At 43.0% G+C, this 26,009-nt stretch overlaps 2 protein-coding genes across 3 annotated transcripts in view; both read left to right on the forward strand.

Annotated features, from left to right (window-relative positions):
• NECAB2 (N-terminal EF-hand calcium binding protein 2) overlaps window positions 1–26,009 on the forward strand; it is a 268,082-nt gene that overhangs the window by 11,948 nt on the left and 230,125 nt on the right. The window contains exon 2 of the mRNA XM_069740424.1: window positions 5,267–5,291. Coding sequence (XP_069596525.1) covers window positions 5,267–5,291 — 25 coding nt within the window. The remainder of the gene's footprint in view (window positions 1–5,266; window positions 5,292–26,009) is intronic.
• On the forward strand, window positions 10,330–13,270 carry LOC138649757 (lamina-associated polypeptide 2, isoforms alpha/zeta-like). Of its 2 annotated transcripts, XR_011315359.1 has the most exons (3): window positions 10,744–12,250; window positions 12,374–12,484; window positions 12,932–13,270. XR_011315359.1 is itself a non-coding variant. In XM_069740419.1 (2 exons), exon 1 carries the CDS (start codon window positions 10,621–10,623, stop codon window positions 11,677–11,679), a length of 1,059 nt encoding a protein of 352 aa, XP_069596520.1. In that variant the 5' UTR covers window positions 10,330–10,620; the 3' UTR covers window positions 11,680–12,250; window positions 12,374–12,658. The 2 variants fall into 2 exon arrangements, 1 of the variants encoding a protein (XP_069596520.1); XM_069740419.1 differs by lacking the exon at window positions 12,932–13,270 and having other exon boundaries at window positions 10,330–12,250; window positions 12,374–12,658.

The raw sequence follows: 26,009 nt of genomic DNA on the forward strand, positions 1-26,009 counted from the left end.
CTAATAGTCATTGTATTTATGGGACCCAATAAACGGTAACTATTACTAGGAAATCTCGGTGCACTAGCTATTTTTTGCTCCTGGGATTTGTCTCTGCTTGAGTGTTTGTGGACACTTAAATCTGAGCCCCATTACTGTTGGATTGATAATACCATGTCCGGTCATAGATATAGATGAATAATTCCCAGAAATGAGACCGTTTCGGCAGAGAACTCCATACAGTTGCACCTTCTTTATCAACAGGTTTCACTGTTACTCGCGGACAGTGATTGTGGCTCATTATCCTCGGCAGAGTGATGTTAATGACGCTCTCGCCTGTCGTGGGCGCTGTGAGATGCCGCTGCGGTAAATTGGAGCGTCACATTATGCATCAATTTAAAAGCTTTAAGGAAACAGCAGTTCTATGTAGGACGGGCACAGTCAGCCACTCTGGGCAATTACTGCAGGAGCCATAAAGTGAGGAGACAGTCATTTAACTCATCAGGCATATTGTTGTTTTAACCCTTTCTTTGCCAGTGTTTTCTGCAGTGTACAATTATGTACATGAACTCAAAACGCAAGGAACGTCTTATTGTCGTCAGAAAACGTTAATATGTAAGTGTACACCCGTAGACAACGTTGATTTCGAGCACTTTTACGTGCAGCGTTTTATTGTGGCTATTTTTTCCATTTTATTTTTTTAATAGGCTGAAATCAAGGTAGTGTTTTTATTTGTTTTTTTTTTTGTTTTTTTTAGGCGATTTTTTTTTTTTTTTTTTTTTTTTTTTTTTTTTTTATCTTCCCAAAACTTGTGTTTTCTTATTGTTCCAGTTTTTCAAAAATACCGCATTCAGAAGTACAGTATTTATTTAAATCCATAGACCTTTGTGTTTCTTTTTTTTTCTTAATTGGCTAACACAACATATGTAACTTGCCTTTTGTGTTACGCTTTTTTTCCATTTTGTGAGAAATTGGCATGTCAAAACTTTTTTTTTCTTTTCCTCTGAGTGTTCCACTCCTGGTTTTGTCTTACAAATACTGAGATAAAATGCTGACCAAATACTGCTAGTGTGAACGTGGCCTTAGGGTGACTTGACACAAAGCAGATTTTTCTCTCTGATTCTGGGTTTCATACCTTACCGACATTATTATGCCCCCGTACAGGACATGTAAGCCTGGCCCTGAGGGCTGGCCAGAATTGCCCTCACAATGATCTGCACCCAATCTTGCATGGCGTTTAATTAGAATCTGTCACCAGGTTTTTGCTACTTAATTGGAGAGCAGCATGATGTAGGGACAGAGACCCTGATTCCAGCAATGTATTGTATTAGTTTACTGGGTGGAGGAGTTGTGATATAATCAGTTCTTAGATGCAAAAGGCAGCAGAGCTGAGAAAGCTAGCCCCGCCCACACCAGGCTCTGTATGTAGATTGCCTATTGACAGTGAGCTGCTTATCACAGGTAGGGCGGAGTCGGACTAGCAGGCACGTGAGCTGTAGTACAGCTGGTGATAAAACCTTCATTGTAAGGAAACTCCACACAGCGACACCTCACTGAAATCTGTGATTGAGCCCCTGTTAACTGCTGACAGACCCCCTTTAAATAAACTCCACCATTTTGCATTCCGGTAACTTCCATTTTACCATGAAAAGTTGGAGACCGTTGCGGCAGTCCCAGTATTGATTGACGTTGCAGTAATAGCGGGCACTAGACCACCGAGGGAGTATTGTTACATAATGTGGATTTTTATGTAAATCCAATAATTGTAAAAGTTTATGACTCCTCAGAAGTGCCCTGTCATCCAGCATCTGCACCCTACGTTACAGTGCACATGAACCCATGGCGACCTTGGCCATTAAATGGCCATCAACTGGCTTTACACAAGCCAGCCGACAAGTTTAGGGGGAATTTGTCAGGAAGATCGCCCCCTACCCAAACTGCTAATATTTGCATGCAGGTCTTTTGAAATGTAAATCTATTGACACCTTTTATATCTTCTGTCTGTTTCTGCATTGCCAAGTAATCAGAGTTGTCATTAATATGCAAATGAGAAGTTAAATGCTCTTGGACTTATGCCGGTTTCACACGTCAGTGGCTCCGGTACGTGAGGTGACAGTTTCCTCACGTACCGGAGACACTGACTCACATAGACACATTGAAATCAATTGATTTCAATGTGTCTCTGCACATGTCAGCGTGTTTTAACGGACCGTGTGTCCGTTTGGAAAACACGGAGACATGTCAGTGTTCGTGGGAGCGCACGGATTACACGGACCCATTAAAGTCAATGGGTTCGTGCAAACACGTACCGCACACGGACACTGTCCGTGTGCAGTCCGTGTGCCGTGCAGGAGACAGCGCTACTGTAAGCGCTGTCCCCCCCACGTGGTGCTGAAGCGGCCATTCATATCTTCTCTCCAGCAGCGTTCACTGGAAAGATATGATAAATCCTTTTTTTTTTTTGTCCTCGTGTTTAAAATTAAAGATCCCTGTAACACAACCCCCTCCCACCCCCTGTGTGCCAACCCCCCCCCCCCCCCCCCCCGCTGTTAATAAAACCCTCACCCGGCTCCCTCGCAGCGTCCTGTCCTCGTTGCACCTTCTCCTGTATGAGAGGTCACGTGGGGCCGCCGATTAGTCATGAATATGCGGCTCCACCTCCCATAGGGGTGGAGCCGCATATTCATTATTGTAAGTGAGCACGACCTCCACGGTATCTGCTGGTCATTTATGACACACACATTTGCAGCAGCATTTTAGCCTTTTTGGCTCATGGCCCCCCTTTTACTTCACTCCGGATTCAGCTGAGTATCTTGATGGTGTTACGTTGTCCTCATTATTCTATAGGGGTGCTCTGACTCTTTCTCCTTTGGCTACACGCCACACATGCTGTATTTTGTCAGCTGTATCTAGACACCTTTTGGGTCACCAGCTTTAAGCATACATATATACCCCTTTATGCTACCTCAGATACATTAATTCAGCTGCTATTCATGAACCATCTGGGTATTTGAGCATTATAGTTGCTCTTTCTAGGGTTTTTTTTGCCTTTTTGTATATATCATGTTACGTACTATGTCCATTGTCCTATTGTTCAGGGCATTTATTGATCTATTAGCATAGGATATGTATGTTTGTAGTAGCCTATAGGTGGATTTCTCTATGTAATTGCTGCATACTTATGTGGATATATAGGGGTGTTTTGCACATCGTTGTACTTTTAAGTGTTTTTATGTCCATTTTTGTGGTGTTAAATAAATGCTGTGTTATATTTTGTACATTATGTGGTTGTGCAGACCTTGTTTAGTCCATTATTTTTCTTTCTTTCCCTGATTATAGTATGATGCATCCTATAGTCCTCCATATTGTACAATGCACCCCCTATAGTCCTCCATATAGTACAATGCACTCCTATAGTATAGTGCACTGCCCATAGTCCGCCTTACAGCATAATGCACTCCCCATAATCCTGAATATAGTATTATGCATCTTAAAGTCCTCCATATTGTATAATGCAGCCTCCATATACTACACATGGTATAATAGTCCTTGATAGAGTATAACGCAGCCTCCACAGAGTACATATAGTATAATACAGCCGCATATACTGTAGTATAATGCAGTCCCCAAGGTCCTCCAGTACTATGGTCACCACGTACTCCCTGATTTAAAAATAAATACATACTCGCCTTTCCTCGTTCCCCCGCTGCTCTGGTCTCTGCAGCATGTTTACTTAGCAGCTCCATTGCTCGGCACAGCGTGCCAGCTGCGAAAGTAGTAGAGGGGTAATTTTGGGTGAGAGTGCTTCTCTTCATGCTCTCTCCTCCATTGTTGATTTCAACTGTATCAGCTTCTATGATGCTGATAAAGTTGAATGCTTGATACAGGGGAGCTTGGAGTTGGAGCTGAAATCGGATCTCATATCGGCCGCATGGTGTGCCACTTTTAGCATCGTGTCTCTGGGTGGAGGCCCCTGGGGGAGTGGGAGCCCTAGGCAAATGCCTGGTTTGCCTACCCAAACGCCGACCCTGTTTACAGGTCTGTGAAAATATAAAAAGCTCTCCGATGCCATGAATTTGTATGGTCTGTCTTTTACAGACTGTTTGATAGGAGGAGTTTGAGAAACCTCATTTTTTTGTTTCATCAATGAGAAAGTGATGAAACTTTGATCAAAAATACTGATCAAACATGACTGTTTTTTGTACAAAAAAATCACTGACGTCTGAGTGAGCCAAAACCTTTTACAAGCAGCTATGTCCTCCTCCTTTAGCTGGGCTGCATACTACACAGACGCATCATATTACATGGCTAATAAATAACCGCATTCGCCTTGTAGTACAGTTCAGGCTACAGGTGAGCAGTGAGAAAAGTTATCTCCTTATTGGTGTTTTGCTATCCATTAGATATCATGCACGGGCATATGTTTGTGATTAACTTATGCCAAATTTATGCGAAAAGTAGTGACTCAACAGCATGGCGAAATGGACAAACTGGTGAGCTCATCTTGGTCCAAACTAGTTGATCTGAGCACAAAGCTCAATTTACCCTTTAGATGCCGTATGGAATCTGCTCTCATCCTCATAGCGGGTATCTCGCAGAGAAGACTAGAATCTCACCAGGTTTTGAGCTCATTCTGTTTTCCTGTACCGCTGATGGAAATTATGATTTATTAGTGATATGTAAGTCTTATTCCATCTATTGTACTTTTATGATAGATCTTTTTTTTTATTGGGTGCATGAGAACAAAAATTGCTTCGAAGATATGATCATGAAGTCTTCAAGGAGTATATCCTAGGAGACCATGTTAACAGATGCTGACTTGAAAAAATATATATTTTCTTATTCAGCATTGTGGTCGCTTGTGGCTACTAATTGTGAATCCCGAGCTATTAAAGATGAGTGGTGCCGAAGCAATTTAAAACCACACACCTATGTAATCAGCTTTCCTGTGCAATTAGTTTGGATCCTGCATTTCTAACCATACAGACTGATGAAATGCATTTAAAGGGACATTAAGCCTAAAATCCTGTCTCCATTTGCCGTGGAGTTGGATGGAATAAATAATTCTCCTATATGAATAATTTTTACACTTGTGGAGGGGGGAGGGATGTAATGTAGCTCAGGCCTACTAATAACAAAGTACAACACGTATGACGCATATTGTATCTGGTCTTGTCTGTCCTACATGGAACATTGTATAATATTTCTAAATAATGTACACATTGTCACCATAAGCCGCATTGTCTTTTTTGGAAATTAATGTTGTGTCTTCTGCTTTTTTTTCTAGATCTTCCGTAGAGCTGATAAGAATGGTGAGTCCATTTTTTTTGTATTCCATAGAAGTGGCCATTACTATAATTAATAAATAAATAAAAATGCTGGTGGTCCTATTATATCCCATCCGTATGTGATTCATAGATGTTTGAATGGGGCCTTACACTTGTTTCTTGGTAGAAGCTGCAACTACTGTTTTCTTATGGTTGGTTTGCATCGAACTTTTCAGTTTGTATCATATTAATCAATTAAGGATACAATCGACAGGACCTGTTTGGGTCAGCCGTCCGTGAGCGGGGCCAACCTCCGCGGCTAGGTAGGGTTACACTTCAGGGACATATAGGGTGAGATGGTCAAACCGAATATTCATCATCATGTTTGGGGCATAAATTATTTTATTTGTTTGCTGTTGTGTTGTGGTATGTGTGCTGAATTAATCACCAGAAACCGTGTTACGTCCATTATGGGGCTTTCTTCTAGTGTGTACAATATCGATCATAAGTGACATTATTTGTATTTAATTCCCTATAATATTGGGTTCTTTTTCTAATTTTAATATCTAAATATACATTTTTTTAAATAGTACATTAAAAGTTAAAATTTAGCGGATGTTTTTCTTGAAGAAGTTAGTAAGTAGCAGCCAAACTAATGTGACTGCGGCTTATCTTAGCTGAACTCCAAAATCCAAATCCTTCTTTTGTCGGTGCATGAAGAGCCGCCACCATCTATAGTCACTCCCATATTGAACGCCAAGAAAGATCAATCCTTCTTTCTTCTACGGGAATGATTTGTCACCTCCATACCTGTTATGATCTGGTGGTTTAGGAACAACATGAGACAAGCTCTGAAGGAGGTGGAATCTGTACTGACCGCAAACCCTGAACCTAGCAGCGCAACTAAAAATAGCCGTGGGGGGTACCTGACGCTCCCTAGACCCCCTCGGCACAGCATAAGATCTAACTTCCCCTAAAGATGGAAACAGGAAACCTATCTTGCCTCAGAGAAAATCCCCAAAGGAAAGATAGCCCCCCACAAATATTGACGGTGAGAGGAGGGGAAAATAACATACGCAGAAATGAAATCAGATTTTAGCATAGGAGGCCAGTCTAGCTTGATAGATAGGACAGGAAAGGATACTGTGCGGTCAGTATAAAAACTACAAAACAATCCACACAGAGTTTACAAAATCTCCACACCTGACTAAAGGCGTGGAGGGTAAATCTGCTTCCCAGAGCTTCCAGCTAACAGAAAAAATCCATACTGACAAGCTGGACAAATATAGAATGCACAGAACAATAAGTCCACAACATGTGGACTGAAATGAGCAAAGCCAGAACTTATCTTTGCAGAACTGGTCAGAAAACCAGGAGAATCCAAGCAGAGATGTGAATCCAGCCAGGAAACATTGACAAGTGGCACAGGCTGAAGAAAGAGCCAGACTTAAATAGCGGACAATAAGTGGATGCAGCAGATGACAGCTAACTCCAAGGAGCAGCCATACCACTAGAAACCACAAGAGGGAGCCCAAGAGCAGAGCTCACAAAAGTGCCACTTACAACCACCGGAGGGAGCCCAAGAGCGGAACTCACAACACATACCCATGTATAGCCAACTCAAAGTGGTTTCTTGGCCACTAATTTTTTTTATTGATGGCCTATCCTCAATGTGTGATCGGAGGGGGTGTGACAACCGGTATACTGCCACCGATCAGCTGTTACTGACACCAGGAAGTCTTTGGGTGCTGTCGGAACACATGTATGTATGAGTGTATGTGTATATATGTACATGTATGTATGTGTGTATATATATATACATATAAAGCGTACAAGAAATGTGATTTTCTGTAGTGAATGTGGACATCGGCCCTGCAGTTTCTGTAACGGACGCTTCACCAGGAGCTGATGGAGTAACAGTGCGGGTTACTGACATGCTTTACCACTGTCTGACCCTGTAAGTGGATGTCTCAGTAATTATTCAGCAGGATATTAGAATGACCTGGCCATTTACTCGACTCCTACAGATTTGCTAGGACAGGAGTTTTCCTGCTGTTCCCCATTATTGCGTTTCTGTTGCCATCATTCTTTACACTTTCATCTTAATGACCTATTGTTATGGAGATCAGATATATTCAACCTTTTTTCATCCATTGCATGAAGATTTTCACAAGGAGAAATGGGTAACAATGACACCAAAATTTCGCCACCAATTTCTGCTGAATAAAACCTAAAAGGTATGAGCTGGGATATAAACTGGTGTGCATGCAGCGTGTAAGCGCACGTTCACACAGGCCAATGAACAGAGAAAAACAAAGACCGAAACATAATGATTAAATATCCTGTAGTAAATAAATGGCATAGTGCATGAAAATAATATAGTATCCTTGGGTAACAGTTCTTTTTGCATGCAAAAACCATTTTACCACTTCAATTGTGACAGTCCTAACTCTAAGGCCGGCGTCACACTGGCGTTTAAAACGGCCGAGTGCAATGCGATAAAAAATCGCATTGCACTCGGACCAATGTTAAGCTATGGGGCAGCTCCCAGCAGCCGACTTTTTGTCGGCCATTTTTCTCGGTCCGAGACAATTGCAGCATGCTGCGATTGTCTCGGACCGAGGAAAACTCTCGGCTCACTCGCACCCATATAAGCCTATGGGTGCGAGTGAGACAGCGCACACCACTCGGATAACATCTGAGTGATGTGCGTTATAAGCGGACCCCAGCAATGGATGAGATGGAGAAATTCATTTCTCCGCCTCCTCCGCAGCTGTGCTCCGATCCTCCCTGTGCGAGAGAATCGGAGCACAGACGCATGACACTCGGCTCCTGCTCTGCTGCGAGCAGGAGCCGAGGGTCATTAGCATATCGCATGCGATGATCTCGCATCGGATACAATACGCTAGTGTGACGCCGGCCTAATATTAAAAACCGTACCATTTGTCAAGTGGCATGCATGTGGATAATGTATATTGCCTTGCAAGTGAAGGGGTTAATCTGATTGTTAATTTGGCATCCAATGTGAAAACAGGATTCTGCCCTATATATGTTCCAACCCTTCCCATTGTATGGTAACAGGATTAAGGTTTCACTGCCTGAAACTAGTTGCTTTATCTACTACCATGGCATTTTAATTCACAGACTGGAGTGTTTTCTATTCACACCAATAAAGAAGAGTTTGGGGATTTTTGTGGAGCTGGAATTTTCTTTATTTCTTTGCCATTATACTGTATGAAGCACTATGTGGTGACCAGAATACTGTATGAAGCCCTATGTGGTGACCATTATACTGTATGAAGCACTATGTGGTGACCATTATACTGCATGAAGCACTATGTGGTGCCCATTATACTGTATGAAGCACTATGTGGTGACTAGAATACTGCATGAAGCACTATGTGGTGACCATTATACTGTATCTAGAAATATATTATGCAGCACGGTGGCTCAGTGGTTAGCACTGCAGCCTTGCAGCGCTGGGGTCCTGGGTTCAAATCCCACCAAGGTCCATACAGGGTTTCCTCCGTGTTCTCCAGTTTCCTCCCACATTCCAAAGACATACTGATGGGGAATTTAGATTGTGAGCCCCATTGGGGAACTGCTCCCTCCTCCCCCCCCCCCCCTGCATGCAGCTGTAATGTGAAACCAGTGTGCTGTGAGTAGGGATACTCAGCTTTGTGCAAAGCGCATGGTCGGGGGGTCATTCCCTTTGTTCTCTTAAACTGGTATATAATTGCGCAGCTTAGGTCTGGAAGCAGGACAAATAAATTTCTGGCCTCTGCATTGGCCAGGCCATCACCCAGTGCGTCGTCTAATTTTCCGTACCATTGGTATCTGAGAGACGAATTACTGCTTACCCACGTTGCATAGCCAGGTCATGTTTGGTCTTAATAGAATGCTAATCTCAAAACAAGATCAATGGTAATTCCGTCGTCGCTATACGAGGTTGCATCCTGGAGCTACTGCGGATATGAATGTTCCGGGACCGAGTCCCTCTGAGAAAGTAGGAGTGCATTCCATAACTCAGCCCACTCGGTAATGTCACGACTAGGGGTATAAGACAGTGAGACCTCATTTTGCTCCCCTCCCCCCTAGCCATGATATGAGAGAACTGTAAGTCTATTTTCTTCCTTTAATCCCTTTTTATTTTGTAATTGTCTGTACATACATAATTATCTCATTTCATAATATCTTTTTACAGTTTAGGTAAACACTGCCTGCCTACCTTTTGGAATAAAATATATAAGATTACTAGCTTTGTTTCTCCTTGCTCTATAACGTACTTTCACGTCCTCTGAAGTAAATTACACTACTAATTGGGTTGGCCCCTGACCCATTATTAATTAAGGAACAGGAGCTGGTGGCAGCAGAAGTGTCTTGCGCTGGTGGGTAACGCTGGCAGTGATGGAACAGGGTTTTCCCTTTCGCCACGACAGCACCCCACTGGAGAGAGGGATCCGCCCCGCAGGAACAGGAAACCTACCGAGAAATAAAAGGGGGCGGTCCGCCTCTCCTCCTCAGTTTAGGTTTCCTGTTCCTGCGGGAACAATCCAGGAACGACAGGACGACTTCAACATACCTGGGCTAGCATGCCGCCTGTGCGGTGCCCGTGAGAACGGCAGGGGCTGCAGCTCAGAAGCAGCGTCGGGGGAGTTCCGTTAGACGGCTCCCTCCTCAGCTGGTGGATGGAGCAGACGGCCGGGTCCGGGGAGGGCCGCCCGGCGTCCTCTCCTGCGAGCGGTGCGGCCAGGAGCGGGTAAGAGAACCTCCATTGCGGTCCGGCGCTGAATCCCGGACCGCGCATGCGCCGACCGCCGCAATACTGGCTACCCCGGAACTGAAGGAGTCACTTCCGGGGCGCCTAGGCCGGATCTGGGGCGGGGGAGCCAGCGGCAACCCGCGCATGCGCATTGCGCAGCGGGGAAGAGGAAAAAAAAGAGGAAAAAGGGCGCACTATTTAAAAACGCCCAGAAACAATAATGCGGCGATGCAGAGATGTCATCCCCAGGTGCCATGGACCCTACAGCTGGAGATCCAGTTCCCCCCACCAAAGATCACACCAAAGGATCCAGGACAGGATCTCGGCCTTCTGATCCGGTACTATTCGCTTCACTGGGTGAGTGTTTAAACTCTGCCTATTAAGCGGACGCTGTCTCCCTATTTCTCTCTCTTTTCTCTCTCTCTCGCTACTTATTACGCCCAGTCTAAAAAACGACAAAAGTCCAAGCATAAGGAATGTGCCTTGTGTAGCCAGCCCCTTCCGGACTCATACCCCAAAAAACTGTGCAAAGACTGTTTTAAGGAAACAACTCAGGGAGCGACAGTGTCCGTTACGGACTTACGGGCCATTATTAAAGAGGAGCTTAAAAATATGACCCAGGATAAACCGCGTAAAGCTAAGTCCAAAACACCAACACTTATGTCAGACTCCGAAAGTGACCACACGGTACTGTCAGAAGCCTCCCTATCATCATCATCATCATCATCATCTTCCTCAGAAATCGAGGGACTTTCATGTTTCCCCTTAGACAGTGTGGACAACTTGGTAAAATCAATCCGCAATACCATGGGGTGTGAGGAGGTAAAGGGTGCGCAAACCACGCAGGAAATTATGTTTGCGGGTTTGGCAGAGAGAAAGAGGAGATGTTTTCCGGTTATACCAGCGGTGAAAGCATTAATTAAAAGAGAGTGGGAGAAGCAGGATCAAAGAAGCTTTTTGCCCTCCGCGTCTAAACGTAAATATCCGTTTAGTGATGAGGAGCTCCTTACATGGACCAAAGTGCCTAAGGTCGATGCAGCCGTAGCTTCTACCTCCAAGCAATCCACTCTGCCTGTGGAGGATGCGGGACTTCTGGTCGATCCATTAGATCGCAAAGCTGAATCATCCCTTAAGCGATCTTGGGAGGCGGCTACAGGAATTTTTAAACCTGCAGTAGCCAGCACCTGCGCTGCCCGGTCAATGATCATTTGGATTGATCAGTTGGACCAGCAGATCGAAAATAAAGTTTCGAGAGAGAAACTTCGAGCGGCCATCCCCTTAATACGTGGAGCAGCAGCTTTTATGGCGGACGCATCTGCCGACTCTCTTCGGTTAGCAGCGAGATCCGCAGGTCTTGTGAACAATGCAAGACGCGCACTTTGGATGAAAAGTTGGAAAGGGGACGCGCAGTCTAAATCCAAAATATGCGCAATCCCATGCGAGGGTGAGTACCTCTTTGGCAAGACCTTAGATGAGATACTCAAAAAGGCAAAGGACAGGAAGAAAGCTTTCCCTGATTCCTCTATTCCCTTTTACAGGAGAGCCTTTAAGAGGAGACCGTTTGGTAAAAGGAGGCAAACGGATAGGTCTACAACATGGACTGCTAAAGAGGACAGGCAAAGAGGTACCATGTTTAGAAGACCCAACCCCCCAAAAGACAATAAATTCTGAGGATATACCAGTAGGGGGCAGACTGAAATTTTTCGCCACCCAATGGGAAAAAGTAACATCTAGCTCGTGGGTTTTAAACATCATCCGAGATGGAATTAAACTACAATTCTCTCGTGTTCCCCACGAGTCATATATTATAACATCCCTCAGCTCGCCCGCACAACAGCAGGCTCTAGAGCTAGAAATTCAAACCCTATTATCAAAGCGGGTTTTAGTCCAAGTCCCCGAGGGACAGGAAGGCAGAGGATTCTACTCTCCCTTATTCCTAATTTCTAAACCCGACGGTTCTTTCAGGACCATCATAAACCTTAAAAAGCTCAATTCATTTGTCAAAAACCATACATTTAAGATGGAATCCATTAGATCCACTATAAAACTCCTCTTTCCAAACTGTATGATGGGGGGCATTGATTTGAAAGATGCTTATTATCATCTCCCTATCCATGACAGATACCAAAAGTACCTCAGAGTAGCAGTGACAATCAACGGCGAGACTTATCATTTCCAATATACAGCCATGCCCTTCGGCCTTTCAACAGCACCGAGGATCTTTACCAAGATAATGCTAGAGGTGATGGCCTACCTTCGCCAAAAAGAAACCTTAATTGTTCCTTATCTGGATGACTTTTTGGTAATTGGAAATTCAGTTACTCAATGTGCTGATCGTTTGGCTCATGCAATTTCCTCTCTACAGGATTTAGGCTGGATAATCAATACCAACAAATCCAGACTCACTCCGCTATCCTGCCAGGCGTTCTTGGGGTTCCATCTAGACTCCGTATCTCAAAAGTGTCTCCTGCCTCAGGTAAAAATACTACTGATCAAACACAAAGTCCTAGCGGCGATAAACAATCCACGTATATCCCTAAGACAAGCGATGTCCTTACTAGGATCTCTTATCTCTTGTATACCTGCGGTAAAATGGGCTCAACATCATACCCGTACACTGCAACACCAGATTTTACAAGAAGATAGACGGTTATCTGGTCATCTAAATGTGAAAATAACCTTATCTCAGGAAGTTTTAACTTCCTTAACGTGGTGGCTGAATTCAGACCATTTAATGACTGGTGTTCCATGGATAATAACGCCATCTCATACCATAACCACGGACGCCAGTCCTCATGGATGGGGCGCTCATATGGGGAATGATTTTTGCCAAGGGCTTTGGAACATGGAGGAAAGCTGCTATTCCTCTAATGTTAAAGAATTAAATGCAGTAAAATACGCCTTATGCCATTTTCTCCCACAGCTACGAGGGAAAGACGTCAGAATCCTTTCCGACAACACCACCACAGTGGCGTATCTAAACAGGCAAGGAGGCACGCGATCAGAGACTCTGATGTCTTCTGCTACAGAAATCCTGAATCTAGCAGAAAGTCACCTAACATCCCTTACTGCACTGCACATAAGAGGGGAAAACAACCAGCAGGCAGACTTCTTAAGTCGACACACCTTGAAACAAGGAGAGTGGTGCCTAAACCAGCAGATTTTTCGAGATATAGTATCCCTATGGGGTCAACCTCAAGTAGATCTCTTCGCCACAAGGAGAAACAAAAAAGTCCGGAAATTTGCCTCCCTATCTCTAGCGGATCATTCGGACATTCTGGACGCTCTCCAAGCCCCTTGGCAGTTCAGTCTAGCATATGTTTTTCCGCCGATCATACTGCTGCCCCAAGTCATTCGCAAAATCAGAACCGAAGGAGCGAGGGTGATACTAATAGCTCCATTCTGGCCCAAGAGACCATGGTTCTCGTGGCTGCAAACCATGTCGGTCTCAGATCCTTGGGTCTTCCCCTCAACACCCAATCTTCTCTTCCAAGGTCCGTTTTTCCACCCTCAAGTGGACAGTCTACATCTCACGGCCTGGAATTTGAGAGGCAGATGCTAAAATCAAGGGGGTTCTCGGAGGGATTGATAAACACACTCCTCCAGAGTAGAAAACCTTCCACTACAAAAATTTACACAAAAATATGGAAGAAATTCTTACAATTCCATACATCTTCAAACACGTCAGAAATTCCGATACAGTCTATCCTGGAATTTCTTCAAAAAGGGAGAGAACTAGGTTTAACTGCAAACACCTTAAAAGTTCATGTTTCAGCACTAGGAGCTCTCTATGGCCATAACATTGCGGGGAATAGATGGGTATCCCGATTTATTACAGCCTGTGAACGGATAAATCCAGTTAATATACCTAGAGTTCCTCCCTGGGATCTAAACTTAGTTTTACAAGCCCTAACAGACTCTCCATTTGAACCAATAGATTCAATACCAATCAAGATCCTATCACTAAAAACGGCCCTCTTGGTAGCACTGACTTCAGCCAGGAGAATCAGTGACATCCAAGCACTCTCTATAGATCCACCTTTCCTGTTAACCTTTCAGGATAAGTTGGTCCTTAAACCAGACCCTTCCTACCTTCCCAAAGTAGCTAAGACATTCCATAGGTCTCAGGAAATAATCTTGCCCACTTTCTTCAGTAATCCTTCCACTCCTGAAGAACAAAAGTACCACACTCTAGATGTTAAAAGAGTAGTGTTAAAGTACATTGAAAGAACCTGTAGCTGGCGACAGTGTAGGGCTCTGTTTATTTCCTGCCAGGGTCACAAGAAGGGTCATGGAATAACGAAAAGCACGTTATCCCGGTGGATCAGAGAGTCTATCAGACTGGCCTATTCCGCGAGTAAAGAAAACCCTTCGGAAGGCATAACAGCGCACTCTACCAGAGCTATGGCATCCTCCTGGGCAGAAAGGGGAGAGGTCCCAATTGAGACTATATGTAAGGCGGCAACTTGGTCAAATCCCTCTACATTCTATAATCATTATAGGCTTGACCTATCGTCAACTTCTGACCTAGACTTTGGCAGGACTGTCCTCAGCACTGTGGTCCCCCCCTAGGTGATGGTCTCTGTAAGATCTCCAGTGGGGTGCTGTCGTGGCGAAAGGGAAAAAGCCGGATTACTCACCGGTAATACTCTTTTAGTGAGTCCACGACAGCACCCTCTTATATCCCTCCCTATATTAATATAGTACTTACTATTGAGTAAAATTCTTTTAATCATATATGAGCAAATAAGTTTGAAAATGAAATAAATTATATTTGCCTAATACTGGCGGTCCTCCGGGTACTCTGAAATCAAAACTGAGGAGGAGAGGCGGACCGCCCCCTTTTATTTCTCGGTAGGTTTCCTGTTCCTGCGGGGCAGATCCCTCTCTCCAGTGGGGTGCTGTCGTGGACTCACTAAAAGAGTATTACCGGTGAGTAATCCAGCTTTTTTATAGTGTATTGCTCGGCTACGGCTGGGAATAATTATATCATCCTCACTGCCGTGTGTGCCCCACAGCCGGTACATGGCAGGCAGCCTTTCTGGCGACTAATTATCCTAGGTGTAGTTCCCTGACTGACCTGAGGGTAAGGGGGGCGCCAGAGAGCTGCGAGTTCCAAACCGTATCTGGGAAGTGGGATATAAATCCGCCTTCAGAAAAGAACCGGGGCCGACCAAACTACCCCGGTTCATGACACGCCCACTGAGACTCTTTTGCTGGGGCCCAGGAAAACCTGTAGCCGTCCCTGCTATAGGGCATGATTTTTGTGTACCCTCTGCAGTTTAGATATGTTTGTCACATAGAAATCAGATACAAAGTGCAGAAATATCTTTATAAATCCCCTCTGTAATTGGGCTTTGATCTATAGGAAGGCAATAAATGTATTGGCCCCCCTCCCAGACTAACATCAGCTTTCACCCGCCCCAGAAATGATGCATCCATTGAATGTGCAAAATCTGGTGCTTGGCCTCACTCTTCCCACTTGCCCTGGTGGGGAAAATGGGATAATAATTGTGGGTTGATGTCAGCTGTTTTATGTTTGCTGACATCAAGCCCATGGGTTAGTAATAATCTTTATTTTTTATAATCTTTACTTTTATATAGCGCTAACATATTCCGCAGCGCTTTACACACATTATCATCGCTGTCCCCAATGGGGCTCACAATCTAAATTCGCTATTGGTATGTCTTTGAAATGTGGGAGGAAACCAGAGTACCCAGAGGAAACCCACGCAAACACGGGAAGAACATACAAACTCCATGCAGATGTTGTCCAGCGCTGCAAGGCCGCAGTGCTAACCACTGAGCCACCGTTAGTAATGGAGAGGCATCTACAAGACACCCCCATTATTAACCCTATAGTCAAATTTAATAGACAAAGACAGTGTAAAGTCCTTTAATTAAAATAAACACTACCTGAACATTTTTACCCGTTTATTCACCAAAAAATAAAATTAAAAAGCAAAGTTATACTCACCTTTCCGCTGATAATCCATTAATGTCCATGTTCCACAACGATCCAGATATATTGGTGACCGATCACGTCAGTGATGCGACCACCACCATGCCTGGCTAAACGCACTGAGCTGAGCATGAGAACCACTGCCTGTGACCAGTGGTCTCCATTACTAACCCCTGGGTTTGATGTCAGCAGACATAAAACAGCTGACATCAACCCCACAACTATTTTACACCCACTTGCCACCGCACCACGGCAAGTGGGAAGAGAGTCTAATGGATGCGCCATTTCTGGGGCGACTGAAGGATGATGTTTGTAGTCTGGGAGAGGGCCAATATGCATGGCCGGCAGCTGTCTGTTTAGCCTTTGCTGGTTACTAAATATAGGGGGGACCCTTATGTCATTTTTGGGGGGGATATCCCCTATAAGAATCAGTAAATGCTAAGCAAACAGCTGAGAGCTGATATTAATATCCAGGGAACCTATATGGCTATTGGCACCGTGCCACAATATTAACATTAACCCATTAATTACTTTTACTATTAAAAATTAAAAACCCAATGCCAATGAAAACCATTTGTCCTGCAGAAAAAATGTTGTTCATACAGCTCAGTCATTGGGAAAACAGACTGGTGGGGGGTTCAACACCCTGCACGCCTCTGATCAGCTGTTAGTAGGTCCATGTTCTGGTACAAATACTTTTTTTTTTCACGTAGAAACATTACAGCGCCACACACTGTGTAAAGGCCAATCTAGGGTACTGCAATTCAGCTCTGGATAAATGAGTTTTTTCCTCTCCACGGTCTGTCCTTTAGCCCCTTAGTGACCGAGCCAAATTTTTGAAATCTGACCAGTGTCACTTTATGTGGTAATAACTCTGCAACACTTCAACAAATCCCAGTGATTTTGAGATTGTTTTTTCGTGACACATTATACTTTATGATAATGGTAAATTTTGTTCAACATTTTTTGTGTTTATTTCTAAAAAATATCAAAAATTTGAGAAAAATGTTAAAAAATTAGCAATTTTCTACATTTGAATGATTATCCCTTTAATCCAGATAGTCATACCACAGGAAAAGATTAATAAATAACATGTCCCACATGTCTGCTTTACATCAGCACCATTTGTAAAATGTTATTTTATTTTTTTAGCATTTTAGGAGGTTCAAAAATGTAGCAGCAATTTTTCATTTTTTCAAAGAAATTTACAAAATTTATTTTTTTAGGGACTTATCCATGTTTGAAGTGACTTTAGGGGTCCCATATATTGGGAAACCCACAAACGTGATACCATTTTAAAAACAGCACCCCTAAACATATTGAAAACTGCTGTCAGGTAGTTTATTAACCCTTCAGGTGCTTTACAGGCATTAATGCAAAGTGGTATGACAGAAATGAAAATGTGTATTTTTACCACCTAAATGCCGCTAACTTCTGAACAGGTTACAACAGCCGTCAGACTCTAAGGCCGCTATTTGGTCATGAATTGCCATGGCAAACATCAGGACAACAAAATCATGATCTGAGGGCACCAATTGTGACAAAGAAGAAGCCCCCACTCTCTGTTAACCATTTATAATGATGTAGTCACTATTGACAGCAGCATCTAAGGGGTTAAACAGATTTAGATGGTGCAAATACTGATCGTGGCTGGTACAGCAAGTTGTCAGCTATAGTGTACAGCCGACAGCTGCTGGATTGTCATCTGTATGGGGAGGCTATTCTCTTATATCTCAGGTCAGTTAAAAGACGTATTGGCGGTCATTAAGGGGTTAATATTGCTGCCTGTGTAAGCATTACAGCTGGCCCCTTATACGAGGCAGATCTGTGCCCATAAATCCACCTAATCACTTAGTTTAAGTAATTGCAGAGATTTTGTTATTTAAAGCAATTTTGTCGTAATGCCTTCCTGACCTCCCGCTGTCTTTTTGTCAGCAGGTCACGCTTTTTTTTTTTCCTGTTTCTGCCTTTTATTTTGCTGATTACGTAGCAAAAAAAAATGCAACTTCTTTACACAACGGGAGCAATATAGCAAGTGTCTGCGATCTCTATATTTCTTCACAATAGAATGCTTTCATGTTTTCCTCCACTAGACCCCGAAATAGGATCAGTGGTCGTTCTACACTACCAGCAACAGCGGCAAAATAGAAAGCGGCGATAGTACAATAACTGTCCGGATGAGGCAAACCTAGCAAGGGTTGTACTTTCATGTTATAGCTTGTAGCCCCATTGATCATCTGTGTAGCGAAAGTTGGTGCTAAAGGGCTGATCCGGTGAAAACAAGTTATGGCCTCTCAGTATCCCGATTTATTTTGATCAGTAGGGAATCCGATGGCTGGGTGTTATGTAGGCAATCCAGTAACACAGTGTGCAGTAATCAGAGCACATACAGTGATCTGACAATAACCCAAAAACAATAGAACGAGCTCTGAGACGTGGAATCTCTGTAGACCGCAATACCTGAACCTATCCTAAACACAACTAAAGGCAGCTGTGGATTGCGCCTGACACTACCTATGCAACTCGGTACAGCCTGAGGAACTGACTAGCCTGAAGATAGAAATACAAGCCTGACTTGCCTCAGAGAAATACCCCAAAGGAAAAGGCAGCCCCCCACATATAATGACTGTTAGCAAGATGAAAAGACAAAACGTAGGGATGAAATAGATTCAGCAAAGTGAGGCCCGATATTCTAGATAGAGCGAGGATAGCAAAGAGAACTTTGCAGTCTACAAAAAACCCTAAAGCAAAAAACCACGCAAAGGGGGCAAATAGACCCACCGTGCCGAACTAACGGCACGGCGGTACACCCTTTGCGTCTCAGAGCTTCCAGCAAAAACGAATAGACAAGCTGGACAGAAAAAACAGCAACAAAAGCAAAGAAGCACTTATCTAAGCAGAGCAGCAGGCCACAGGAAAGATCCAGAAGCTCAGATCCAACACTGGAACATTGACAAGGAGCAAGGAAGACAGAATCAGGTGGAGTTAAATAACAAGGCAGCCAACGAGCTCACCAGAACACCTGAGGGAGGAAGCCCAGAAGCTGCAGTACCACTTGTGACCACAGGAGTGAATTCAGCCACAGAATTCACAACAGCTGGGACCTGCAGCAATTGACCGAATGGGGAGGTTTGTCCCTGATAGGGCAGGTGGGGACGACAGTATTTTCTGTCCCAGAGCAAACTGACAAAACATCAGATTGCACTTGGACCGATGTTCGTCTATGGGGCTGTGGGCATTCTGTGCCAGAGGAAAAAAAAAATTGACAAGTTTGATCTAGTTGTTGGTTCACACTTGGCCATGCAAGTCAATGAGTCCTTAGAAAAAAATCGGACTGCACTCGGTTGACATCTTTGTGCGGTCTGACTTTCACGGACTGAAAAAATGGAGAAATTATTTTTCATCTTAAAAAAAAAAAATCACATCACAGTATGAACACATTCTGACCAAACTCTAATCAGAGTGTGATTAGAATAATTGGCCCGAATCTCTCGGATGGAAGAAAATGCTATGGCTTTAGAATGGTGGGTCAGGGAACCAGCTGGGAGTTCATGCAGAGATCCTACTGCTGAATGATGATTGATGGTCGAGGTCGCTACTAGGTTAGCTCACAGTGAGCATATAGTATGTACAAATCCAATTCCAACGCATGGAATTAAAATATGACGCTCATCAAGAGAATACCAAGAGTGTGCAAAGCAGTCATCAAAGCAAAAGGTGGGTACTTTGAAGGACCCAGAATATAAGACATATTTTCAGTTGTTTCACACTTTTTTTTGTTGAGTATATAATTCCACATGTGATAATTCATAGTTTTGATGCCTTCAGTGTGAATGTACAATTTTCATAGTCCTGAAAATACAGAAAAATCTTTAAATGAGGTGTGTCCAGACTTTCGGACTATACTGTGTGTGCGTGTGTATATGTTTGTATATATGTACTGTATGTATGTGTGTGTATGTATGTATGTATATGTGTATGTATATATATGTGTATATATATATATATATATATATATTGTAGCATGGCTAACGGGTGTGTGGTCGACGGGAGGTATGTGTCACATAGGTACCTTGTCGCTGTAATGTAGCCCGGAATATTTCTTTGTTATACATAACCATATATTTGTGTTTCAGGACCTGTGGTGATGTCAGACCACATGGCTAATCATGTGATAGCTTACTGGGTGTGGTTAGTCCTATATAAGTCAGGCTAATGCTTAGCACAGTAGATATGTGAGGAGGTGAAACCCTCCTGAGTGTGTACAGGCTCCAGGACTGAGCCGGAAGGACTGGACATTTGTTTTTCTTTCCTGAGCCAAAGGCTATTTGTTTTCTGTTATTTCGCCACGTGGTTTATGATGCAATAAACCCTATGAACTTTTCAAGAAACGTGCCTCCTGAGTCTCAGACATCGCACCCGAGTGAGTGAAATCCCTACAATATATAAATATATATATATATATATATATATACACACACGCATGCCCACGTACTCTGGTACGGTCGCATCTCAATAACCCAAGAGAACGATCTGCCATCACCAATCCTTTATGCAGGCCAGGTGGACACCCCTTATGGATATCGTATGGCTTTAAAGTTGCGGTTTATAGAGCAAGAGGAACAAAGCTAACAAATAGTGATGAGCGAATATACTCGTTACTCGAGATTTCTCAAGCACGCTCGGGGGTCCTCCGAGTATTTTTTAGTGCTCGGAGATTTAGTTTTCCTCACCTCAGCTAAATGATTTACAGCTATTAGCCAGCTTGAATACATGTGGGGATTCCCTAGCAACCAGGCAACCCCCACATGTACTTATGCTGGATAATAGATGTAAATCATTCAGCTGCGGTGATGAAAACTAAATCTCCGAGCACTAAAAAATACTTGGAGGAACCCCGAGCGTGCTCAAGAAATCGAGTAACGAGTATATTCGCTCATCACTACTAACAAAGCTAATGGATTTTATATATTTAATCCAAAAAGTAGGTAGTTTATAAAATATACAAACCATGTTACAAAATAATACAGTATTTTACAATTACATAAAATAAAAAGGATAACAAAAGAAAGCTACGAAACCTAATGTCACGGAAATGGCGCTTGTCTTTGAGAAGGGGAATGCTTTGCTTTGGAAACTGTACAAAACTACAGCGAACTGTATCTCTCAGGACTGTCGCACATCTCCGCTCAGCGGGCTCCAGGTAGTGACATCATTGTGCCCACTGTGCTGAGACATCAGATCTCTCACACGCCGAGGGAGAATGATGGAAGAGAGAGCAGATGGCTTCCATTCTCCGTCAGTGCTTTCAACTTTATCATCATCCACGATGCCCATACAGATAAAACGGTGTTGCTGTGGATGTGATGCCACTCCGGCATCGGGCCCCTCAACTCATGGGACCCATAGCAACGTTTGAGCTGAGAATCGCATCACAATTATGGAGAAGACGGACAACTTAATTTCTCCATCTTCTCCATTGTCTCAGTGCGCGTACATTGGACTGCACTGGATGACATATCTGAGTGCAGCTTGATATTTCACACGCCCCAATAGACTTGTGTGGGTGAGCGCGATCTGATTATTGAATGCACCGAATCGGCATGAGAAAAAAATTTTCAGATTCCCATAGTATAACATTGGGCCGAGTGCTATCAAATAAAACATCAGATAGTACTTGGCCGTGTTATACGCTAGTGTGAGCGAGGCCTAAGGACGCGTTCAGTATTTGGTCAGTATTTTGCCCCAGTATTTGTAAGTCGTAACCAGGAGTGGGTGATAATACAGAAGTGGTGACGTATTTGTGTTATACTTTTCCTCTGATTGTTCCTCTCCTGGTTTTAGCTTACAAATATTGATTTAAATTACTGACCAAATATCGATAGTGTGACAGTGGCCTAATCCGTAAAAAAGTTCTCTAAACTCCCAATTAATGCGGGTTCCGGCGGTGAGACACCCACCTCTCCGCAAGTTATTGCCTATCTTTAGACAGGAGATCATTTGTTCTTGACTGGACTACCCTTTTAAATGTTCAGTGTCTTCTCTGCAGAGCCACCTTAGCGCCTATGCATACCAAAGGATGGTCTGTGTAATGCTGGACGGGATAGGTCCTACAGGGGAAGGAGCACTCCTTGTAAGTGCTCTGGCTAAATATACAAATTCTATAAATGACCCCCCCGTCCTCTGTTACCGCAGGGTGCACCACAGAATACAGATAGATGGAGGACCACGCATGCACTCCTTAATGCCAGCATGTAGAAATCCTTGGAGTCACTTGCTTTTTTCAACCTAAATGTTAAAACTTCCTCCATCTATAGATCGTCCTGATTACCGAGGACCTCCGACTGGTTAATTGTGTTACGTATCCAGCTGTGCCATTCGCACTTTCTGTAATTTTGCATTATGTGTTTGTGTGTTTTATGTTCCTAATAAATGGAAACTACTATTAATAGTTGGTTAATACCTGGAGACCCCATGGCGTCTGTACAGTACATGCCGAGCACCCTGCATGTCCCAGGTGACCGCTCCTTATTCTCGGGGCCAGACTTGCTCTTAATATAGATATCTTCTTAGACTTCTGCCTAAATAATTGTATTTTCTTAAAATGCTATCGATTTTGCTAACTCTGAGAAGAATCTTATAGGAATAAAAAGCTTCCCCCGTGGAGGTAATCTATAGCAGGTCTTAGTTTTCTATTTTCAGCTGCTTTTATTTTATACTTTTGTGTAGAAAATAGTGACAGTAAATTTTTGTAGTATTGCAAAGAGTCTATTCAGAAGGAAATAAATGCTCGGGTCACAGCCGCTCTTCCACTCTAATGGCTAATAGGACGTAAGGATAGTGGCTGGCCAATTAAAGAAGACTTTTAAAATAATATGAGCATCTTCTATTTGCACTATAATGCTTAGCTTATTTAAAAACTTCACGTCCAACAACCCTGATCTGTAAATGGACTTTTTGGCAAGATAATGCAGACAGTCCGCATTTAGCGTTGGCAGTTCCCACTGACTGAAGTGATCCTCCATTAATGATCATGCTATACACAATTAGTTTCAGCCATCTACAGCCAACATCTTCCAACTGATCAGGTTGGAAAATCACAAACTATCACTTGTGTCAAATTTGCAGATGACGGCAGGCGAAAATAATCCGTTGACTGTTGCCTTAATTTTATGGACAACTTAAAGGGAACGCGTTATCACAAAGTGACCTGTTGCTTTAATCAGGTTTTATGTTGAAGATTTTTATTCTTTTGTTTAATTTAGGATTAGAAATCTTGCAATTTTCACAATAAGCCTAATACTAGCCTGTTCTTTCAGGTCTTTGGGGGTAGTGGGTGGGAGATGTCATCATCACTTATTGTGTGGTCTGTTCTATAAAGGGTTATGTGTCAATGTGTTCCTGCATGGAGATATTGGCAATCAAATAGATTGCACACAAAAAAAAACAAAACAAAAGAAAGAACCTCTGGCAATACCAAAGTTGTGTAATATTGAGAAATGACACAGGAAATAAAATGTTGAATTCACTTACTGAAATGTATTTAATACTTTGCACAAAATCCTTGTTGATAATATACCTCCTGTATGGAGAAACTAGTTGCATGCATTGCTCAGATGTGATTTTTGTCCTATTCTTCCACACAAACACACTTCTAAACCTGGGGGTCCCATGGGCTCCTTGTATGAGCTCTGAGCTTTAATTCCTTCCATACATTTTCTATTGGATTCAGATCAGGTGATTGGCTGGGCCATTCTAGCAACTTTTTAATTTCTCTGAAACCAATTGAGTTTCCTTGGCTGTTTGTTAGGGATCATTGTCTTGCTGAAATGTCCACACTCGTTTCATCTCAATATATCCTGGTAGATGGCAGCAGACTTTTATCAAGAATGTCTTGGTACATTTTTCCATTCATCCTTTCTTCATTAAAATTAAGTTTGCCAGTACTGGATGGTGATAAACAGCCCCACGCCATGATGTTCCCACCTCCAAACTTCACTGTTGGTATGGTATTTTTGTGGTGAAAGACAATGCCTTTTGGAGTCCACACATGGTGTGTATTTTGGTATCCAAAGAGTTCAATTTATGGTCTCTCCTGACACCAGACTATATTCTCCCAGGATTTCACAGGCTTGTCTAAATGTTGTTGAGCAAACTTAAAATGCGCTTGTACATGTTTTTTGTTCAGTAATTGAGTCTTACATGGTGAGCCTGCCTCCATGTTCCAGCCTGTTCCATGGAGGCTGAGTGCATTACTTATAGATTTCTTTGAAACAATTACACCTGCTGATTCCAGGTCTTTCTGTAACTCTCCACAGATGATCCTTTGCTGTTAGACAACTATTCTGATAATTCTTTTCACTCCTCTGTCTATAAAATATTGCGGGAGCATTTTGTCATCGCCTGTTGATGGTGAAATTATGTTCTTTCCACTTCCAGATTATTGACCCAACAGTGCTCACTGTAACCTTCAGTAGTTTAGAACTTCATCTGTAACCAAAGCTATCAGTATGTTTTACAATAATAAGGTTGTAAAGGTATTGAGACAGTTCACTGGTTTTACCCATCATGAGATGTTTCTTGTGTGTCAACTTGGTAATGAGACATCTTTTTATAGACCAGTTGAACCAGCTGATATTATTTTTCACTAAGTGGCAGGATTGATTTCTACTTACTGATAGATTTCAGCTTGTCATGACTTTCAATACTTTTTCCCTGTGTAATTTCTTATTATTACATATAACTTAATTTATCGACATCTATGGTTTGATTTATTTGTCTGTGTGGATTGGATGGGTTGTTACCAACATCTGGTGAGAATTTCATGTCATTAGCATCTTTCAAAATATATTTACTTATAAAATTGCTGGTGTTCAATACTTATTTTACCTATTGTGTATAATGGCATTGTATCCGGCAAGCTATACTTTAAACCATAATAACCAGTAATGGGCCTGTCCACAGCATAGTGCTCAGAGAAAATTCTGTCCTGTAGTCATTGCTGGACACAGTCGGACTGGCCCACCGGAGAACCGGAGGATTCTCCGGTGGGCCCAGGCACTTACTCCCTGACAGAAGTTATGTCGCTTATCCATGTTATGTAAATAAAAGCTTACCTGACGTTAAATTCATACATTGGTTGTATGAATTATTCTTTTGAAAGCTGAAACCCTCCGAAATGTGGTTTAGGTTAAGAAAATAAATTGGCATCAATGCAGAAATATTGATCAGTTAATGTACACAGAATGGCCTGATTTTGGCAAGACAAAAGTTTTTTCGCCTGGTCATATAATGCACCCAATCCCAGTTTACATCCTCGCCTGTACTCCGTAAATAATTGGTTAATTTGTGTGTGTGTGTATAAAAAGAAACCCAGCACCCCAGACCTTCACTTGAACTGCAACTTGAGCTCTGACAACATGCCAAAAATCCACCCTGCGACCAAACCCTGGATTATCAAGAGACTGAAGACCAGATCCACTGCAGAGGTTGCTGGCACCTTTAATGTGTCTCAACGTCCAGTACAAAAAAAAGATGTTTGACAAACCCAGGTCCGGCAGACCCTGCAAGACAACTGGTCAGGAGGAACGTTTGTTGGTTAGAAAATCCAAAGCAAGCCCCTCTTCCACTGCAGCAGAGCTCCAACAGGCCTGGTCACCTCAAGTCCCTGTGTCAACTAGAACAGTTTGTAGGATTCTGTCTCGAAATGGCCTACATGGTCGAATCAGTGCCAAGAAGCCAGCACTAAACAAAAGGCAAATAAAAAACTGTGTGGCATTTGCAAAGTCCCACAGCCTGCTAAACAGATGGATTCTGGAAAAGTGGCAGAAGGTGGATTTCTCTGATGAATCTTCAGTTAAATTACACCACAGCTGCCGCAAATACTGCAGGAGACCTACTGGAGCCCGTATGGATCCAAAATACACCGAACAGGTAACTTTGGTAGTGGAAAGATCATGGTCTGGGGTTACATTCAGTATGGGGTTGTGCGAAACATTTGAAAGGTGGAAGGCAATATCAATAGCCTAAAATATCAATA

This window comes from Ranitomeya imitator, chromosome 9, assembly GCF_032444005.1.
Source record: "Ranitomeya imitator isolate aRanImi1 chromosome 9, aRanImi1.pri, whole genome shotgun sequence".
NCBI lineage: Eukaryota > Metazoa > Chordata > Amphibia > Anura > Dendrobatidae > Ranitomeya > Ranitomeya imitator.